Here is a 19292-nt window from a genome sequence, read left to right as displayed (position 1 = left end):
TACTGGACTCTTGCTCTTTTCTACTGTTAAAGACAGACTAACACAGCTACCTAGACTAACACGGCTACCCATTGTCCCGATGGAACAAACACATCCCCGGTCACCGCATCTGGGCTCAGTTCTCTGGTTCAGGAACTGGTTTTCCTGGAAGGCCAGTATTTTGGGGGAGGGGTGGGGCATCATATATCACTCTCCTCCTGGCCCTTTTTGCCTCCAGGGCTGGCAACAAAAGAGGGCAGAGGGAGTTCTGGCACAAAGCCTCAGCCCCTTCTCTGTATCGCAGCCACTGGTAAGTCTCCATGCACCTATCCAGCCATGCTATGAATCAACGCCCTTTGGCTCATATCCCCCTTGCAGGATATTTGGTAAATTATACAAAGCTGCTTTATACTGAATAAGACCATCGGTCCATCACGGTCAGTATTGTCTACTCAGACTAGCATCAGTTCTCCAGACTCTTAGGTAGCGGTAGGGTTGCCAGCTCCGGGTTGGGATATACCTGGAGATTTTGGGGGTGGAGCCTGAGGAGGGTGGGGTTTGGAGAGGGGAGGGACTTCAATGCCATAGAGTCCAATTGCCAAAGCGGCCGTTTTTCTTCAGGGGAACTGAACGCTGTCACCTGGAGATCAGTTGTAATAGCAGGAGATCTGTAATTGTAAATGTATTGATAAGTTTATATAGATACTCTTTTGTATTTTTCTTTTTTTAATGTTTTGTATTATTATTATTGTGTTTGATTGTTTTTATTTTATGTTATAAAAATAAAAAAAATTATTAAAAAAAAAGAAAGAAAGAAAGAAAGAAAGAAAGAAAGAAAGAAAGAAAGAAAGAAAGAAAGAAAGAAAGAAAGAAAGAAAGAAAGAAAGAAAGAAAGAAAGAAGAAGCCTTGCTGGGCAAAAGCCCTATGTGGCCCCACTCACTTTCTAAAAACACTTGGCGGGCACCAGAAGAGGTGCCGGCAGGTGCCATGGTGCCTATGGACACCATGTTGGGGGATCCCTGGTCTATATATTTCAACTCTAACTTATGCAGAGAAAACAATCCAGGGACATGATTTCTATCATGCAACAGAGGTGCTCCTATAACCCCCCCCCCCACACACACACACACACTAAAATCCCAGCCAGAGGTCAAGTATCTCCACCACCCGTAATGAAAAAAATCTACCCTTGTCCCAAGTTTAGACTCCAACCCTCACAATCCTCGTCCAAGGAGCCAAGAACATAACCCAGAACTGCAGTTCTTTGTATCTAAACTTAAATGATGTTTCCCGGCTCTGAAAAGAATGTTTAAAAGGCTCCCCCACTGCTCCCTGAGAAAGATGAGAGCACAGAGGGCCATGAGAAAAGATTGGTGGAAGAGGGAGCGCCGGGCCAAAGCATGACTCATTGGGAACAGGAATCAGTTAAAGGGCAAAACAGCTTTGGCAACAGCTACGCTTGTTCAGTTCAAGTGCTCCGGAGAGACCGCCCCTTGCCGCTGGAACAAATCATTCTGCTCAATGATCCAATTGAGACAGCCGAAACTCGGCTGACCTTTGCGGAACCCTTTCTTTTTAAGAAATGGCTTTCAGAAGCAGATTAGACACGTTCGGAGGAGGAGGAGGAGGAGAGGTCTGCTGGCAACTGTGAGCCACGGTAGCCCAGAGAGACTTCCGCACCCAGACGTTGCGGGCCTCTAGTGCCCGGACGCCAGGGGAAAGCAACAGGAGAAGGTCATAAGAACTGCTGTGATGATTTTCCTAGACAAGAGATACGTCCTCAGAGGCTCGGGAGTGACATGTGGCTCTTTCGGGCACTGTTCCCCACTGCAGAGCCTTCCCCATGCAAAATAGACAAGCAAGCTGTAAACAATTAAAAAAAAACAGATAAAAGGAAGTATTCCTTCACACAAGGCATAGTTAAATTGTGGAACTCCCCGCCCCAGGATGTGGTGGTGGCTGCCAACTTGGAAGGCTTTAAGAGCGGAGTGGACATGTTCATGGAGGAGAGGGCTATCCACGGCTACTAGTAAAAGTGGATACTAGTCATGATGCACACCTGTTCTGTCCAGGATCAGAGGAGCATGCCTATTATATTAGGTGGTATGGAACACAGGCAGCATAATGCTGTTGGAAGTTAAGGACTTTGCGCTGTCCCTTAACCTCAGACTCCAGAGGGGGACAAGGCTAGTGAGCCAGAGAGTTAGAGGGGACAAGACACTGGGGCATCCTTTCTCTACTGCTCTGACCTATCCCTTTGATATGTAGATTGCTACTCTTAGGGAAACTTCCTTCCTTCCTGTTTCTTCCCCACCTCCTCACACACACTGGCACTCTTCCCCATCTTGCCACCATGAGGGAAGGACGCACGTCCTGGATCTCCCTCCATCCTAGTTAGTTAGAATAGATAGGCAACTATACTTTACTCTATCCTATCCAGAAATGGATTTCCTACAATAAATGAAGTATATTAGTTAAACAGACAAAAGGCTCCTAGCAATTTTGTTCCTGGCACACACAGAGGTTTGGATGGGCTTCTCTACACACAACAGCCTTTGTGCACTCTGCTAATTTAACAGGGATTTGGGCATAACAAAGCCCTCACAATCCAACAAATGCTGCTGCAGTTGTTTTGTTTGTGGGCTTCCTAGAGGCACTTGGTTGGTCACTGTGTGAACAGACTGCTGGACTTGATGGACCTTGGTCTGATCCAGCATGGCCAGCATGTTCTTATCTTAAATGAGGATTGGTCCTTAGTGTTTAAAGAAATTGTAAACGTTCACCTCGTTTCTTCCAGATTCCCTTTAACAGAACTTTTTCCTTGCCTGACTATTTCTGCTGGTTAGAAATCCATACATTTAGTCAAGCTCTCTTATTGGCAAGCTCTCTTATTGGCAAGCTCTCTTATTAGACTCAGCCAAGACGCAAGGGAGATACAATATCATTATTGCGGAATAACACCAATGCCCATTTTGTCCAGATCAGGTAGACCCCCTAGCCCACATTGTTTTAGCTGCATGTTCACAAAATAATACTGCATGAAATAAATATATGACTCCCTGGATCAGGGGTGTCGAACTCAATTGTTACAAGGGCCAGATATGAGATAAATGTCACTTGGTCGGGCACCATGCCTTGCCAGCCCAGATTGAGTGTGTGTGTGGGGGGTTACCTTAGCTGGCTCGCGAGCCGGATAAGAGCTCTCAAAGGGCCGAGTCCAGCCCTTGGGCCTTATGTTTGACACCCCTGCCCTGGATAAAACCGCTAATGACACTTTCTGAGAAGTGGAAACTGCGTTATCTGCTGTCAAGTAGATCAGTGGATTGTGTGAGAGATGTGGCAACCTTTCTCTCTATAGTGTCAAGAAAAAATAATTTTCACACACCCCCTTTTTAAGTGTGACATGGTAGATGAATAGTCAATGGCTGTTAAATCTAGGGAAAGGAAAGGAAGAACGTGGAAACAGCCACCCTTGGAAGAATGGGTAAGTTGCAAGGCCTCCTTGAAGGCCTCATGTCCGGGACAGAAGTGGCTCTCGGTTGATGGTAATTGTGAATGTGGCTCTCCGCGAAACGCGGGGTGAGCCCTACTGTCCTAGATGATTCCAGGGAGTCCACAAGCAGGGCATGGAGGAAGAACTCTCTCCCACATCACCTACAGCTGGTATTCAGAGGCATGCTACCTCTGAAACTGGAGATTCTATTATGCCAAATGAGGCTTTGAGAAACACATGTTTATCTAACCTCCTTACTGAATTTATACACTGAGCCAGCATGGTGTAGTGGTTAAGAGTGGTGGTTTGGAGGGGTGGACTCTGATTTGGGGAACCGGGTTTGATTCCCCCACTCCTCCACATGAGCGGCGGAGGCTAATCTGGTAAACTGGATTTGTTTCCCCACTCCTCCACATGAAGCCAGCTGGGTGACCTCGGGCTAGTCACAGCTCTTAGAGCTCTCTCAGCCCCACCTACCTCACTGGGTGTCTGTTGTGGGGAGGGGAAGGGAAGGTGATTGTAAGCTGGTTTGATTCTCCCTTAAGTGGTAGGGAACGTCAGCATATAAAAATCAACTCTTCTTCTTCTTCTCCCCAGTGGGACCCAGAGCAGCTTATAACATCATCCTCCAGTTTATCCTCCAGTTTGTCCTCACAACCCCCCACAAGGCAGGTTAAGCTGAGAAAGTTACCCAGTGAGCTTCCAGGGCAGAGTGGAGATTCACACCTGGGTCTCCTGAGTTATTTGTGCCAACACATCGTGGCTGCTGTGTGGGCAGGGCCAATAACAGGAATGGCTGCCACAGGGATGAAGCTAATCCCAAAATGTTGGGAGGATCCACGAAATCTTGAGAGGCTCTAAGCCAAGCATCCTTCTGCAACAGAGACAGCAGCTTCTGAATGAGCCCACACACCCCAAAAAAGGTGGGGCCTACTGGTATTCACCTCCTCCAGCATTTTTTCGCTAGCATTAGCCTGCTGGATACCTCCTAGTTCTACGCAGCAGAGTGGCAGGATTGGAGAAATGATAGAGGTTTAGAAAAGTATGTGTAGTGTGGAGGAAGTGGGCAGAGAAAATGCTTTTCTTTCACTCATAATGTGAGGACTTCAGGTCACACAAGGAAAATTGAATGGCATCAGGACAGACAAAACTAGCTTTTCTTCCCGCTGTACAGAACTGAATCCGCAGTGTGGAATGAACCCTGGCTAAGATGACATTAAAATATAAATACCTGAATAAATGTGTAGAAATACCTGAATAAATAAACATATAAAAACCCAGGCTGCCCAAGCCCAAGTCCACAGCACTCCTCACAGTCGTACTTATTGGATTCCTGCATCGCCTGTCATCTTAGGTGCACGGCAGAAGCGTTGGTGCGTGCTTGCCTCTCCGTCATGCAAACCGCACAACATGGCCCTGAGAGGTGGAGCGGAGGGGGACAGGCTGCACGTCCACTCCTCTCCCAGAAGAAACGGCTGCGTAAGTGTGCAAATCAGCCGGCGCTGCCTCCATTTCTGTGGTGGCCAGGCTGTTGCCAGGAGGGGAAACGCCACTGACCTTTCCTTTCTGTGAAAACACCGCTAATTGCCTCGATTTCTCCATTCATTAGGAAAAGGTCCAAGACGCAATGAGACGGGAGAACATTTGCATGCTCTCCTCTGGGTGACATCTCTCCCTGCCTTCCTTGAAGGTCAAGGGCAGCCAGGACTGGCTCAGCTCCAAGCTGGCAGTCCAACACCCTCCTCCTCCCCGTTCTCCCGGGGGTTTATTTATTCCCCTGCCCGCTGGCGGCTTTTAAGGATGTTATTCATCCAGTCGGACTTTTTATATTCCCGGCAACATAAATCAAGAACCCTGTCACTTTTTTACAGCCATGACTAAATATCGCTACCAGGTAATGCAGCCTCTCAACGTTTATTTAAAAGTGAGCCGCGTCCTTCCTTTTGTGGGGCTGTTGGCGCCTGGGCCGAGGTTGTTTTACGGAGGAGTTTAATAGTGGAGCCCAAGATGAAGTCCTACTTGGGAAGGAGGGAGTTGCGGCAGGGATTTACAAGCAGCAAAAGCTGGTTTCTGTTGGCACAGACAGGAGGAGGAGTCCTCAGGCCAGTTTGCTCAAGAGAGAAGGGTGCGGGCTGCAGAGCGCATCTTGCACGCACAATCAGAATTCCACAGCAAGAAAAGGGAAAATCTGGGGCCTGCATTAATTAAACCAACAGAGCACATTTGCGTAATTTCTTCTGCACCGGTTACCAAAAGAAATGTAACGTTTAGCTTGCCTGTTCGGCATTCTTTGTACGTTTTGTTGGAAACACGTCCTTTTTTTTGAACACAAGAAATGTTCACGGCGCCATTCTGTGCTTCACATTTAAGTGCCAGTTCACCCCAACACACTTTCAAGAGGTCCGGGAAAAGTGCAAGCATTCTGTAATGCAATCCCTCTCTTGAACATGGAGACCGCACAAAGAAACCTCCCACGTATCATCACAACCATTCTTTATTGGAAGTCTGAATCCACATACGTATGAGCACACGAAGCTGCGTTATTCGAGTCAGACTCTTGGTCCACCAAAGTCAGTATTGTCTACTTGACTGGCAGCAACCTTCCAGGGTCTCAGATATAGGGCTTTCACATCACCTACTACTTGGCTCTTTTCAGCTGGAGTTGACAGGGATCAAAACTGTATGCCAAGCAGATGCTCTACCACTGAGCCACAGCTCCCCACCATTCTAGCCTAACTCCTGCACCTCTTTTTAAGGTGGGAAAGAAGGGTGCAAAACATATTCTGCTTCTAATACATTCCAAAGCACGGCCTCTCAAACATTATTCACTACTAATAACTACTCACAATGGTTGTTGTTTTTTAAGAAGAAGAGTTGGTTTTTATAGAATCAAACCGGCTTACAATCACCTTCCCCTCCCCACAACAAAAACCCTGTGAGGTAGGTGGGGCTGAGAAAGCTCTAAGAGAGCTGTGACTAGCCCCAGGTCACCCAGCTGGCTTCGTGTGTAGGAGTGAGGAAACAAACCCGGTTCACCAGATCAGCCTCCGCCGCTCATGTGGAGGAGTGGGGAATCAAACCCGGTTCTCCAGATTAGAGTCCACCACTCCAAACCAACACTCTTAACCACTACACCACGCTGGCTTTCCTGGGATCCAGTTATCACTGGGTAGGGGAAAGAGCCATAGAGAGTGGCAAAGTGTTACCACCAACCACTGGAAATCTTAACAGCCATCTTTGAGACTTCTAACAATTCAGCATGGCATTATTAAACACACTTTCCCCCCACCATGAGGGTTAGCAACTTGGTGGAATTTTAGAGGGCAGCAGGAATCTGGTGAACTGGATTTGTTTCCCCGCTCCTACACACGAAGCCAGCTGGGTGACCTTGGGCCAGTCACGCTCTCTCAGTCCTGCCTACCTCACAGGGTGTCTGTTGTGGGGAGGAGAAGGGAACGTGATTGTAAGCTGGTTTGAGTCTCCCCTAAGTGGTAGAGAAAGTCGGCATATAAAAACCAACTCTTCTTCTTCTTCTTGTCTGCATTGCACATAAACAGCATAAAACCCAGCCAAGGCACAAAAATGGGGTGAAAAGCAACAAATGAATTGGGAATCTCAGGAATGAAATTGGGAAAGCTCCCAGTGGTAACATGAAAACAGAAATAATTAGATTTATACATCAATTGGTACAGACAGGATGGGTGGGTGATTCTGCAAGGGATGCTTGGTACATGGTAGTTAATGCCTACATTAATTCTTAGGATATTTTTTAAAGCCCCTGTAGAGCAGCGGTCTAGTGGTTAGTGTCAAACTAGGACCTGGGAGACCTGAGTTTGAATCCCCATTCTTCCATGGAATGACCATAGACCAGATACACAGTCTCACCCTAACCTACCTCACCCTAACCTGGGAGGGACTGTGGCTCAGTGGTAGAGCATCTGCTTGGCATGCAGAAGGTCCCAGGTTCAATCCCCAGCATCTCCAGTTAAAGGAACCAGCCAAGTAGGTGATGTGAAAGACCCCTCCCTGAGACCCTGGAGAGCCGCTGCTGGTCTGAGCAGACAATACTGTCTTTGATGGACCAAGGGTCTGATTCAGTAGAAGGCAGCTTCATGTGTGTTCATGTGTTCACAGGGTTAAAACAGAGAAGGGGATAATAGTTTGGGCCCCTGCTGGCGAGAAAAGTGGGGTACAAATAAATAAACAAACCAAAAGCCCCGTAAAGTAAGCCAGTACTATTCTCTCCCTGTTACAGGTGGGGGTTAGGGTAGGAGGCTGATGTTCAGGGTGAAGACAACCTAGTCTGCACATGTTCGAGATGTGTAAACTGGTATCTCTACTGCCCACACTACTGGGGGGAGATTAAATCTGCAACTTCAAGTGTTCTTGCAAGGTCAACTTTGAAAGGGAAAAGGCAGCCCTTCTTTTCAGACACCAGAGCCTGTCTGAGTGGATTTTGTACCAAAACCACTCTGGCATTTGAATGCTAATATTTGGACATCCTCAACTCTCTCTCTCTTTTTAAATCCAAGAGCCGAATTAAGTGTTGCTACAGCAACCAGTACAGCTGATACTGGCTATTAAAGTGTGTGTGTTTGTAAAGCACCCAGCCGCCTCGTCCCATTTCAAAGCCCTGCCTATGCCAGTGGGAAACCAGGTGGGAGACACAGATTCGTGCCACAGCTTTGCCGTTTTACGGCATGACAGCACCCAGCGGCATCCAGGGCACGGAGGATGCCTGAGGGTCAGAGACCCAGATCTGAGCGCTGTCACGGTTGCAGAGGTGGCAGGTGGTTTGGAAGCACACAGAGGGGGGAAAGATACAGTAGCCTTACTAAGTGGCCCAGACAGGTCTGGTTGACATATGCAGCAGAAGGAGGTGCGGGATTGGGTTGAGGTGGTTGAACCACTACTGACTGGAGGGGGAGGGAGTGTATTTATCAGAGTTCCTTCATATTAATTATCCAGCTGTATGTAAAAAAGCCTAGCACAGCGTGCAAAGGGAGAGGATGGAACGTTTCTCCCTGATGGGCTAATCTTCCTCAGAGATTCTTGAAGGAGGAGGAAGAAGAAGAAGGAGAAGAAGAAGAGTTGGTTTTTATATGCGGACTTTCTCTACCACTTAAGGAATAATCAAATTACAATCTTACAATCTCCTTCCCCTCCCCACAACAGACACCCTGTGAGGTAGGGGGGGCTGAGAGAGCTCTAAGAGAGCTGTGACTAGCCCAAGGCCACCCAGCAGGCTTCATGTGTAGGAGTGGGGAATGAAACCTGGTTCTCCAGACTGGAGTCCACCGCTCCAAACCACCGCTCTTAACCACTACACCATGCTGGCTCTCGTAAGCTGCTTTGGGTTCCCACTGGGGAAAATGTGGGGTATAAATGAAGTGAATGAATACATAAATAAATAAATGTCTGGACCGGGTTGAATGGAAATAGCAGATCTGAGTACTATGCAGCAGGCAATGGCAGAGGACTAGTTCTCTGTGACCACCCAGTTCACAGCATTGGGAGGACATTTAAGCATTATTAGAGGTGGTACATAAATTGTAAGGTGCCTGCTACAGAATGCCATGGCTTTGGCAGTACAATCTGGCCTTGAGATATAGAGGTCAATCCAAAAAGCAGTTTTTGTCCAGCAAATAAATTTGCACAAATCATAGTTCAGCCAGTGAAAGCAAAGGGATTCGTAAGCAACATTTTAAAAGACTTTTCAATGAACAAGAAAGCAAAAGTTTGGTGTACAGAATGAGATGTGGTAGGGGAGATCTTTCATTGGATATCTCTGAAGCTACTTGGCTGAAAGTATAAAGATTGTGAAGTCTTCCATAAACTTAGGAACGAGAGTGAATGCTTTAAAGCGCTTCTAAAGGTGGTATTACATGCCATCAAGAACTGCAGAAATTATGGCCGCAGGCTCCACTGTATACTAGAGATACAAGAAATATATGGGTATTTTTACTGTATCTGATGGCAATGCCCAGTGGTTAAAACATTCTGAACAGACACCCGTGTATACTTAAAACAACCCTTCTAGGGCAATTCCCAAAAGAAGTGAAAAAGGGGAAATGAGCATCTCATAAAAAGTTCCCTTACAGCAGCAAGAACCTTGACGGCTCAACTGGAAGCAGAAAATTGTACCTCAAATGAAAATCTGGCGACGGCTAACTTGGGTCAAGAGCCCCAGTACTACTGTTTACGTAGTATACCACCAATCTTGGGCAGTCCCTCCCCCACAAACCAAATCAAGGCCCTTTTATTTTTTGCACTGCAGCAAGTCAGGTAGAGACGGACAGATTTCGGATCCCCCCCCCCCCATTTTGAGCCAAAATCTCTTTCAAACACCACATTTGCATATCACAGGGAAAGCTAGGCATGAACCCTTTCATCCTCCCAGCTAGTTTTCTCTTTGAAAGACTTTTTTTTCATTTTCTTGTGTTTGGAGGAGTGTTCAATCACATGAATTCCCACCTCCCACCTGAAGAGGTAAAGCCCAGATACACGTGTAGTGCCTCAGTGAGAACTGAGCCTTGGGGCTCTAGCAGATACGGTTTGAAATCAGTTTACTAGCCCTCAGTTAGTCTTTGCTATGCTTATTTATTTTATTTTTACTCCACCTACCCCATTGTTCCCCCCTCCTCCTCCCCCACCCCCAAAACCACTGTATGGTAAGTTAGAGTAAGAAAATGTGACTGACCCAAGATCACCCAGCAAGCTTCCATAACAGAGCAGGGATTTGAACTCAGTTCTCCTAGATCCCAGTCTGATACGCTAACCACTACTCCACACTAGCTATGATTTTGTGTGATGTATGGACACCGACATCCTGGTTTAATCTGGGTTTGTTCTCTGGCATCTTTTTCTCCCTGGCTACAGAGCAAAGGTGATGAAAACAGCACTTCTAAAGACAACCCATGGTTTACGTGATCTTCTGCAAGCTAAATCCAAGTTTCACAAAGCGAGCATTACAGCTAAACAGCATTAGAGTTAAACTGAGCTTCTTCATGTGGTGAAATGAGTCAAAATCTCACAAAAGCTTATGCGGGGCCAAATTATGTTAGTCTCTGCCACTGGACTCCTCTGTTTTATTGTATGTTCCCCTCTTACCTGTTTCTCCCCATATTGGCAAGTACTCGTCTTGCTGAATGTCTAGCATGATCTCCAGGCCGTTGCCCGTCCCGCCCTTGACAGTGGTCAGCAGAGGGTGTCCATCTTCTCCTGAGTTAAACATGTAGCACTTCCCATATTTCGTAAAAACCTGAGGGGAAGAAAGACATAAAGAAGGTATTCACTCTCACTGCTGGATTGCCTTCTCAACAAGTCGTAGGACACGGGTCTGACGGCAAATGTCTCTGCAACTGGCTAGCCGCTAGCAGGAAAGGCCTGGAAAGTTACCGAATTTTTCTGCCACTATATCTCAGCCTTCACTCCTGGTCTCATTTTCGGATCGGTTGGAATCCTTGTAGAGGCTCTTCGTGGTGACCCCAAGTTGTGCAGTTAAGTATCTATGGCCCCAAACCAACTTGCTGTGGTGTCTTATTTGCATTCTGCTTTCCCCTTATCTCAAATATGTCCCTTAAAAAGAAAGGCTCAATAGCTCTCATGGTAATAGCAGGATCCCATATGGAGGCCCAAAGCTCCCAAAATTATCAAAAAAGCATGGACGTGACAAACTGCCTTTATAATCCATTTGAGCAGCAGGTTGCTAATGGATTGTTTGTGTCAGTTCAGACACAACTGGGTTTGGCTCTCGGCTGCTAATGGATTTTTTTTTTGGTCTGTTCCGGCAAAGCCGCTTGTCTCCCATTTGCAAAGCGAGGCTGAGCCGGTTTTTCAATCCCTTTCAGCCTTTTCAATTGTTTTCAGTTCTTCCTTGCGCCTCTGAATCGTTCCAGTGTGCTGTCTGAACTGCCTGAAGCACTTCAGGAAGGACTGCAATGGTTTTCTCTCCTTTTTTGCGGGTGCATTCTTTTCTGTTTTTAAAAAGGTTTTTGAGATTTGTGTTATAGCGCTATAGTGTAAATCTCAGAACTTAAAAAAAAAGACGGAAAAGAACACAACTGCAAAAAAAGGCAGGAAAACAATCACGGCACTGCTTGAACTGGCCAGAGCGCTTTAGAGACAGCTCATAGACGGATGGAAATGAACTGTATGAACACCCATCTTTGTATCGCTTTATTCCAAAACGAGCCAACAACGGATGACATCCGGTTTACAACAGCAATCTGAATAGGGCCAAGGGTTTCCTCTGGAAAGAATTCCATAAGCAAAACTCGGCTTCCTAAAGTCACCAATTTCACCTCTGCTGGCATCCTTAGGTAGACTGTGTATGGACCCTGTCTATTCAGCCAAGGCCATAGGGCAGATTCTTACCAAATTCACACACGTGTGTGCATACACAGTTTCTTCAAAGAGCTGTAGTACACACATATACACACACATCCGGACACAAAGAACCTCAGTTCCAGAGGAGAGTCGAGACCCTCATTCATTCAAAACATCTGGTAGGTAAAACAGGGCTGAATGTATAGTACACGGGAAAAAAAGTCTGTACACAAATTCTGTACACAATTCTGAACACTAAGCAAATTTGCATAATTTCTCTCCTTTGGAATAGGTCATTCTGCAGTTTTTAGCTGGTATCATTTATTTCTGTTTTGTTAGTTCTCTGTAATAATCACAGTAAGTATTATTAAGGTGCTGAACAATATAAGACACAAGAATTATTATCCCCCCCCAAGCAAATACCACAGTGCTGCCACATGTTTCAAATGAAAATATACATGATAAAAGGGTAAAGAGGTAAGGGAAGACAATGGAAGGAGAGACGCACATCCAAGCAAAGTCTCAGTTAAATGGAAAAGGCATGTGAAAATGGATATGCCCTGAAGGACAAGGAATGAAGCTGGGAGCTGATCCTACCTCTTACCAGTGTAAATCTGATTTTACCACCTCCTCTGACTTGAGATTTCAATGGTAAAGATACGTATTCTATCCCCATACCTTCAAATGTACCTACCTATACAGCCACAAGAGCTAAACTCATAAAGCTGAAAGAGTCTCAAGAATAGGGTTGCCAACCTCCAGGTACTAGCTGGAGATCTCCTGCTATTACAACTGATCTCCAGCCGATAGAGATCGGTTCGCCTGGAGAAAATGGCCACTTTGGCAATTGGACTCTATGGCATTGAAGTCCCTCACCTCCCCAAACCCCGTCCTCCTCAGGCTCCACCCCAAAAATCTCCTGCCGGTAGCGAAGTGGGACCTGGCAAACCTACTCAAGAAGCAGTATTTGGCCTGTCTACTCAGAAGTAAATCTCCATGAGGTCCTGCAATTTACTTCTTAGTACATCCAGGGTGTTAGCAGTAGGCTGTAGTTCTACATACACTTATTTGGTAGCTTTCCCCGTTAAATTCAGCAGGAGTTACTTCTGAGTACATATGGACAAGTTTGTGCTGTTAACCTGATACATAAATGTCTGCCCAGTGAGGACCCATTTCATGCAGCTGATGATAAGTCCATGAATACTTATGCTGGAATAGACTTTGGTTAGTCTTTCATGTACCACAAGACTCCTGCTTACTTCTGCTCTGAAACAGATAACCTCAGACTTACATTTGGGTACCATTTGGCATCCAAAATGGGTATTTTATATTCTAGACAGCTTTGCGGTACAACAAAGCCACATCTTTACATTTCTGTCACAATTTAATTCCCTTTTATCCCAATGTGCCACGTCTTACACTTCCTTAAATCCACAGCCTCTATGTGTTATTTTCTTTGTGGGGTGTTTGACAGAGGTGAATTAATTATTCCTGAATTACCTCAGTGCCAGCAACCGATCTGATCCCAACAGTTTTGGGTACGTCCTTGAAGTTTTGTGATTTCACTGGAAATTGAAGCGGGGCTGGTGAACACCCAATAAAAGGATCACTTGTGGCTCACGAGATTTGCCTCTAATGTCCAGGCAAAGGGCAAAAGAGCCCCCCTTGGGGGGGTCAATTGGAGTAAGGGTGCAGCATTGCCTCTGAAACTTGGGGTTTGGCATGGCACTGGAAGGGGGAAAATGTTTTTGGGAAGCAGAGGAATTAAAGCTGCTGAGAAAAGAAGGGAGAAGCTGGGCTACTGCAAATGCTCTCAATTGTTTGACCCCATACCTTCTTACTTCTGGAAAAAAAAGGTCATGCCAAAGACGTGGGAAGCATCTTAAGCCAGGATGTCATTTTTCCACTGGGCTGCTGTTCCCCTCTAAACGAACAAAGCGTGGCTTATGCTTCTGAACTCCAGAGCCACTCTCCACATCGCTGCAAAATTCTAATATCCTTTTCTACTGTAACCTTATCCCTCTTCAGAGAGAGAGAAAGGAAAAGAGAGAACTCTGCACAATGGGCTGCATCCTCCATAATGATGTTGCCTGCAATTTCCCCAGCCGCTAAGACAAAAGGCCACTTAACAGCCTCCGCTGCCCTGCTCCCCACCCCAGCCAAGCCAAGAATAAGAAAAGCTGTGCCTTTTCTGTGCCGGTTGCATTTGCCGCAGCCACACTGGGCCTTCTTGCGGTGAACACACAAAGCGGGAAGGGCAGACTCGTGTCTGACCACAGGAGACACGTGCCAGTGAGTCTGATCAGCCCCTGGCTCCTCCGCACGCATCCACTGCGTGTTTCCAGACATGTGTCTGCCTTTCACAGTCGGCTCCAAAGTTTCTCTGGCATTCTTTTTTAAAAATCTGTCCCTGTTTGCCATTGTTAGGATTATGTGTCTTCACACTATTAAGAAAAAAAGCCCTCTGTGCCCAAAATGCCATGCCCCTGGACAAAGCATGCACATTCCATGATTTCCCCCTCATTTGCACAACTCATTTCTCCATTAGGGAGAAAAGTGGGGTGTAAATAGCCAAATAAATAAATACCATGTAACTTCAATAACATTTTCATAGCCGTAAGAGCTAAAAACTTGCCTAAGAAAAAGAAAGTGTCAGCAGAGTGAATCCTGGTTTTACAAGATAACCCTGCTTAGAGTAAACTATGGTTTCAACCAACCCAACAGATCGCTGTCCTCAGAGAACCCCAAATTACCTTGGCTGAAAATCAATGTTAAGTCTGCCCCCAAATCTCCAAGTCTCGCAGAAATTTCTGAACATGTTCTGGGTCTCGCACTAAATTCACATGGGCAAGACTGGTTGGGGCTAGGTATCTCACAATACAACAACCAGGAGTGTGCCATAATGGTTCCCAACATTTTTGCTGCACACTGTAAAGGCAAATTCAGAATGGAAGACCAGAAGTCCCCCAATACTAGAAACCAAGAGTCATCCAAGGAAACAGGTTAAGGAAATAGTTTTTCACACAATATGTAAGTAGCTAAGGAAACATGATACCACATGGATGACCACTCGTTTATATGGCTTTTTAAAAGGATTAGACACACTCTCAGAGGATAGAGCTCTGTCAATAGCTGTCAACTATAATAATTAAATAGAAACTTCATGTACGGAGACAGTGTATCTCTAAATAATAGATATGGGAGAAACAGAAAGGAGGGCATCAACTTTATATCCTATTGGGACAGTCTAGAGTCTTCTGATGGAAACAGAAAAACAGGTTTTGGCCTAACCCAGCAACGAAAATGTTATGTTAAATAATGTCAGAGGGATTAGCATTATCTTTTGGTTAAGACAACAAACTGGTAGACAATAAAGACTAGGAATATGAGCATCATATGGTTAATGCCCAAGTGATGTATTAAGCACAAAAGATTCTTCCTCTCCTAGGATGTTAACATGACTCCTAACCAAGTCCTTGTAAGCCAAGGAGATCTTTCTCCCCCCCTCCCCAAAGTTTCCCAGCTTCTGACCATCAGTTTATTCTTCATTCCAGATAATTAGCACTTTGGGGAAACAGCGGTGAGGACAGCAATTTGTTTAATTTATGATACCATGCATGTCTTAGCTGTTAGGAGCCTGACCGCTAGTATTTCCTCAACCACTGCCTGAATATTAGCTCCGTATTTCTTTTTAAATACCCACTCAAGCAATGCTAAATTGTGCTGATAGTTGGAAAGGTGATTTACCACACCTCTAAGAGCCATCAACAGCAATCACCAGTCAGACAAAAGCCTTCCGCTGTTACGGCACAAAGCTAAATCAGAAGCAAACAGGCACGGCCGAGTGATTTCCACAGACATCCTTTGGTTCTTGGAGACTGATATCTAAGGAGATGGGAAGCCAGTCTCCACCATCTCTCTTCAAACTCGTGAACCTTCTCTTTCCTGGCAGAGCTGAAATCGCACCCTTTGTCCCAAAAGGGTTGGTCTTCAAATCTCAGGTGTGGGGTGATGATTCTAGTTACTCAGGAGTTGCTCAGTTGCAAACTGGACAGTTATCCACTAGGAATGACCAGTTATTCTTTCTTCTGGCTACTTGGCAAATGAGGGCCCTTCCTTACAACAAACTGAATAGGGGAACAGTTCAGTATTTATTATTTATTTTAAAAAATTGCCGTTGAGTCACATCTGACTTATGGCGACCTCTGGTGGGGTTTTCAAGGCAAGAAACATTCAGAGGTGGTTTGCCATTGCCTGCCTCCATGTCATGACCATGGTATTCCTTGGAGGTCTCCCATCCAAATACTTGCCAGGGTCAACCCTGCTTAACCTCTGAGATCTGATGAGATCAGGCTAGCCTGGGCCATCCAGATCAGGGCAATTTATACCTTACTGCTTCAATAATGCCTGGAAGTCAGGCTTCGAAGGAAGCAATAAGAAATAGGCAAAGACTAAAAACAGACCTTTCTGCTATTCAGTCCCCTGTTTGGTCCAACAATCCCCTCCATTCTCACTTGAAGCAAGCGAATTGTCACTTCATGAGGGAAATGCATAGAAATGGCGGGCGAGGTTCACAAAGACTTGGTCCTGGCTCCTCTTTTAGTCTTTCCCCCTCCCTCCCACCTGAGGTTTGCATCAAATACACGGTGGATGGTCCCCAGGCCAGACCCCACCGCACAGCGGGCCCTGCATCCTGCTAGATTTGTGCCTGGCCAGAGCTTAGTGATGAGGGAAAAGCACTCTGCTCCCCTCCCACAACCCCGATCCACTTGCCTCATCGACCTCCTGATCTGTGCCCCCCCCCCTTGATTATAAAGTAAATTCATTAAACAACTAATGCTCCTGATACTTCCAGAGGTTGGAAAGAAAGCACTCTGTGGTTATTCACTGGCCACAGGATATATTCTTCCACCACAACTAGAGCCTAGTTTTCACAAATCTATCACATTTTCATCCTTCCCTTTTCCCAAGTTGCTCAGGTTGGCGAATCTGAGTGGATGGCTGTGCCCTTTATTGTGAGAGTTTCCTAGACAAAGCCTTTCTTTCGGTAGTCAGAGCTGAAGTATGGCAGCCTTCTCACTCAGCTATCACAGCTGCCTTTCTGAAAACCTTTCAGGGCGGAGGAGGCCTGTGCTGAAGAGGGATATGGTGTGAACAAGGAAAATGGTCCCTCTGGAGTTTGGAAGGTTCCCTCTATTTTGCAGCTGCTTGTCTGGAATGCCAGTTGGTTGGGGACTCTAAATATTTCTAGCTTTCGGGCAAAACTGTATTAATGGCAGCTCACACCTCTCTTTGCCTCGGGCCCTGTCCGAGGCCTTGATGAGTCCTTATTTGAAAGCAAAAAAAAGCAAAAAAAAAAAAAAAAAAAAGCTTGCTTGTGGGTAACTGGAAGCAGCATCCTTCCAACACAACCAAAAGAAGAGAGTTTAATACTGTCCAAGACCAGCATAAAAACATACCAGATATACATACATAACACAACACATATAAAAGTGCATCAAGTGTGAGCCCCTATAACATCAATCTCTCACTCATAAAAGCCGTTAAGCGCTTAATTAAAAAATATTACATGTTTGGAATTAGTATAAATATAAATATAAAATCGCTCAACCATTAAGTTCGACCCATGCACGCCTGATCCTCATTGCTTGCCACCCAAATTTGGCCACTTTAAAAGTTATCTCCATATCCTTGTCTGAGAGCATGTTGGAAAGACTAAAAGCTCTGGATCGCCCTGGGAGGTCCGATAATACAGAAAGAACGGCTTCTCGTATCTTGTTGTAGATTTTGCATTCAAACACAACGTGCTCAAGGGTCTCAGTGCTCCCATCAGAGCAGGGGCATAATCGTCCTGCATATGGTATCTTTTTGTATCTCCCTTGCCAACACAACCTGAAACACATCTAATGGATCTGGACGCAGCATTCCCCCCAGTTCCTCGTCAAGCTCCCCCCGGGATGTTCCGTCACAAACGCTGAAAATAAAACCTCTCCCTTGTAAACACATCTCCAAGAACCTTTAGGAGCTCGGCTCTCCACATCTCCTGACCTCATCGCTTCTGTCATCTTCAGGAGATTAAACCTGACACTTTGGAGCCTGCATAATATTGGGCTTGGCAGACGTCCTACAAACCTCGGTCAAAGATAAACATGTGCCCAAGCACGGCACTGTGGGGAAATCGGCAGCCCAATTCCTAGAAAAGGGCATCCATTTCGGGCGGTGGGGTGGCGGTGGCAGGTTTTATTGCTTTGCGTCAGCACTTCTTAACTTACATGACAAGATTATGACAGTCTCAGCCAGATGGTGCCAAGGGCACTGCATCAGCAACTGGCAGATAGCAGGTATTAAAATAGCCATGACAGACCCCTGACCATGTCTCTGACAAAGAAACAACAGTGCACATAGTAATCTAGGGCAAAACACTTGGAGGTTACATTCCAAGCCCCCTGTATTCAGAAGATTATACTCCACTGATCTCCTAAAAACTCTCTTTCACAAGACCTTTGGGACTACTGAAGGTGACATCAACTCCTTCATTGTTCCCAGATCTGCTGTATCCACTCAGGCCCAATCCACACATTCATTTTTATCTACTTCATTTAAACCCTGCATTTCTCCCCAATGGGGTCCCAAAGTGGCTTACATTGTTCTCCTCTCCTCCATCACATCCTCACACCAACCTTGTGAGGTAGGTTATACTGTGAGCCTGTGACTGGTCCAAGATCACCCAACAAGCCTCCATGGCAGAGTGGGTATTTGAAGCGGGGTCTCCCAAATCCTAGTTCGACACTCGAACCACTACCAATTGAAAAGTCCTAAATCAGAGCTGAACGTTATTTTGGGAAGACAAATTCTCATGTCAACTTTCCCAACTGGGATCTGCTTGCAAAAATCCAAACACGTAGCTCTTGTGCCACCAACACAACCATATAGGCTTTTTGTATAATGAGCTGCTAAGGAGATCCCTTCACAAAATTCGGATGGATTGTGGCTACTGTTCACTGGTTTAGGGTCTAAAAAAAAGACGAAGCTGACCCTCACCAGCAGCATCTTCCACTGCTACCTCTAAAATGGCAGCACATCTCTCCTTCACATCAAGACTATTAGAGGACAAAATACACCAGATTTGGGGGGGAGGAAAGACTGGTAGGTCTTTTGTACCTCTTTTAAAAATCTATGAACTGAGAAAAAAGAAGACAATTGAAAATGTATACTGGGGAAGATTTATTTATTTATTTTGGATTTATAGTCCACCCTCATTTCCAACCAAGGCAGGGCTCAGGACGGGCAACAACCTTTAAAATATATAAAACCACCTAACAATAATTTAAAACATCATATTAAAACCATAAACCGGGTGGCCTTTCTGCAGAAAACCAGATTGACAAGTATGAGGAAATTTTTGTAAGCGGAAAGCAGTTTAGACCGTATTTTTGCCTGCCCTCTTGGGGTGCCCCAAAAGCCACCAAGCCTTTGTGGCCGCTGAGTGCA

General features: G+C 45.7%; 1 protein-coding gene across 1 annotated transcript in view; it reads right to left on the bottom strand.

Moving 5' to 3' along the window:
- The window catches only part of ASIC2 (acid sensing ion channel subunit 2), a 543783-nt gene that overhangs the window by 59308 nt on the left and 465183 nt on the right, over nt 1-19292 (bottom strand). Inside the window, exon 2 of the mRNA XM_056863759.1 lies at nt 10584-10734. Coding sequence (XP_056719737.1) covers nt 10584-10734 — 151 coding nt within the window. The remainder of the gene's footprint in view (nt 1-10583; nt 10735-19292) is intronic.

The sequence above is a fragment of the Euleptes europaea genome, chromosome 18 (genome assembly GCF_029931775.1).
Source record: "Euleptes europaea isolate rEulEur1 chromosome 18, rEulEur1.hap1, whole genome shotgun sequence".
Taxonomy (NCBI): domain Eukaryota; kingdom Metazoa; phylum Chordata; class Lepidosauria; order Squamata; family Sphaerodactylidae; genus Euleptes; species Euleptes europaea.
Note: the sequence above shows the minus strand (reverse complement) of the source record. Positions and strands in the feature narration are given on the sequence as shown.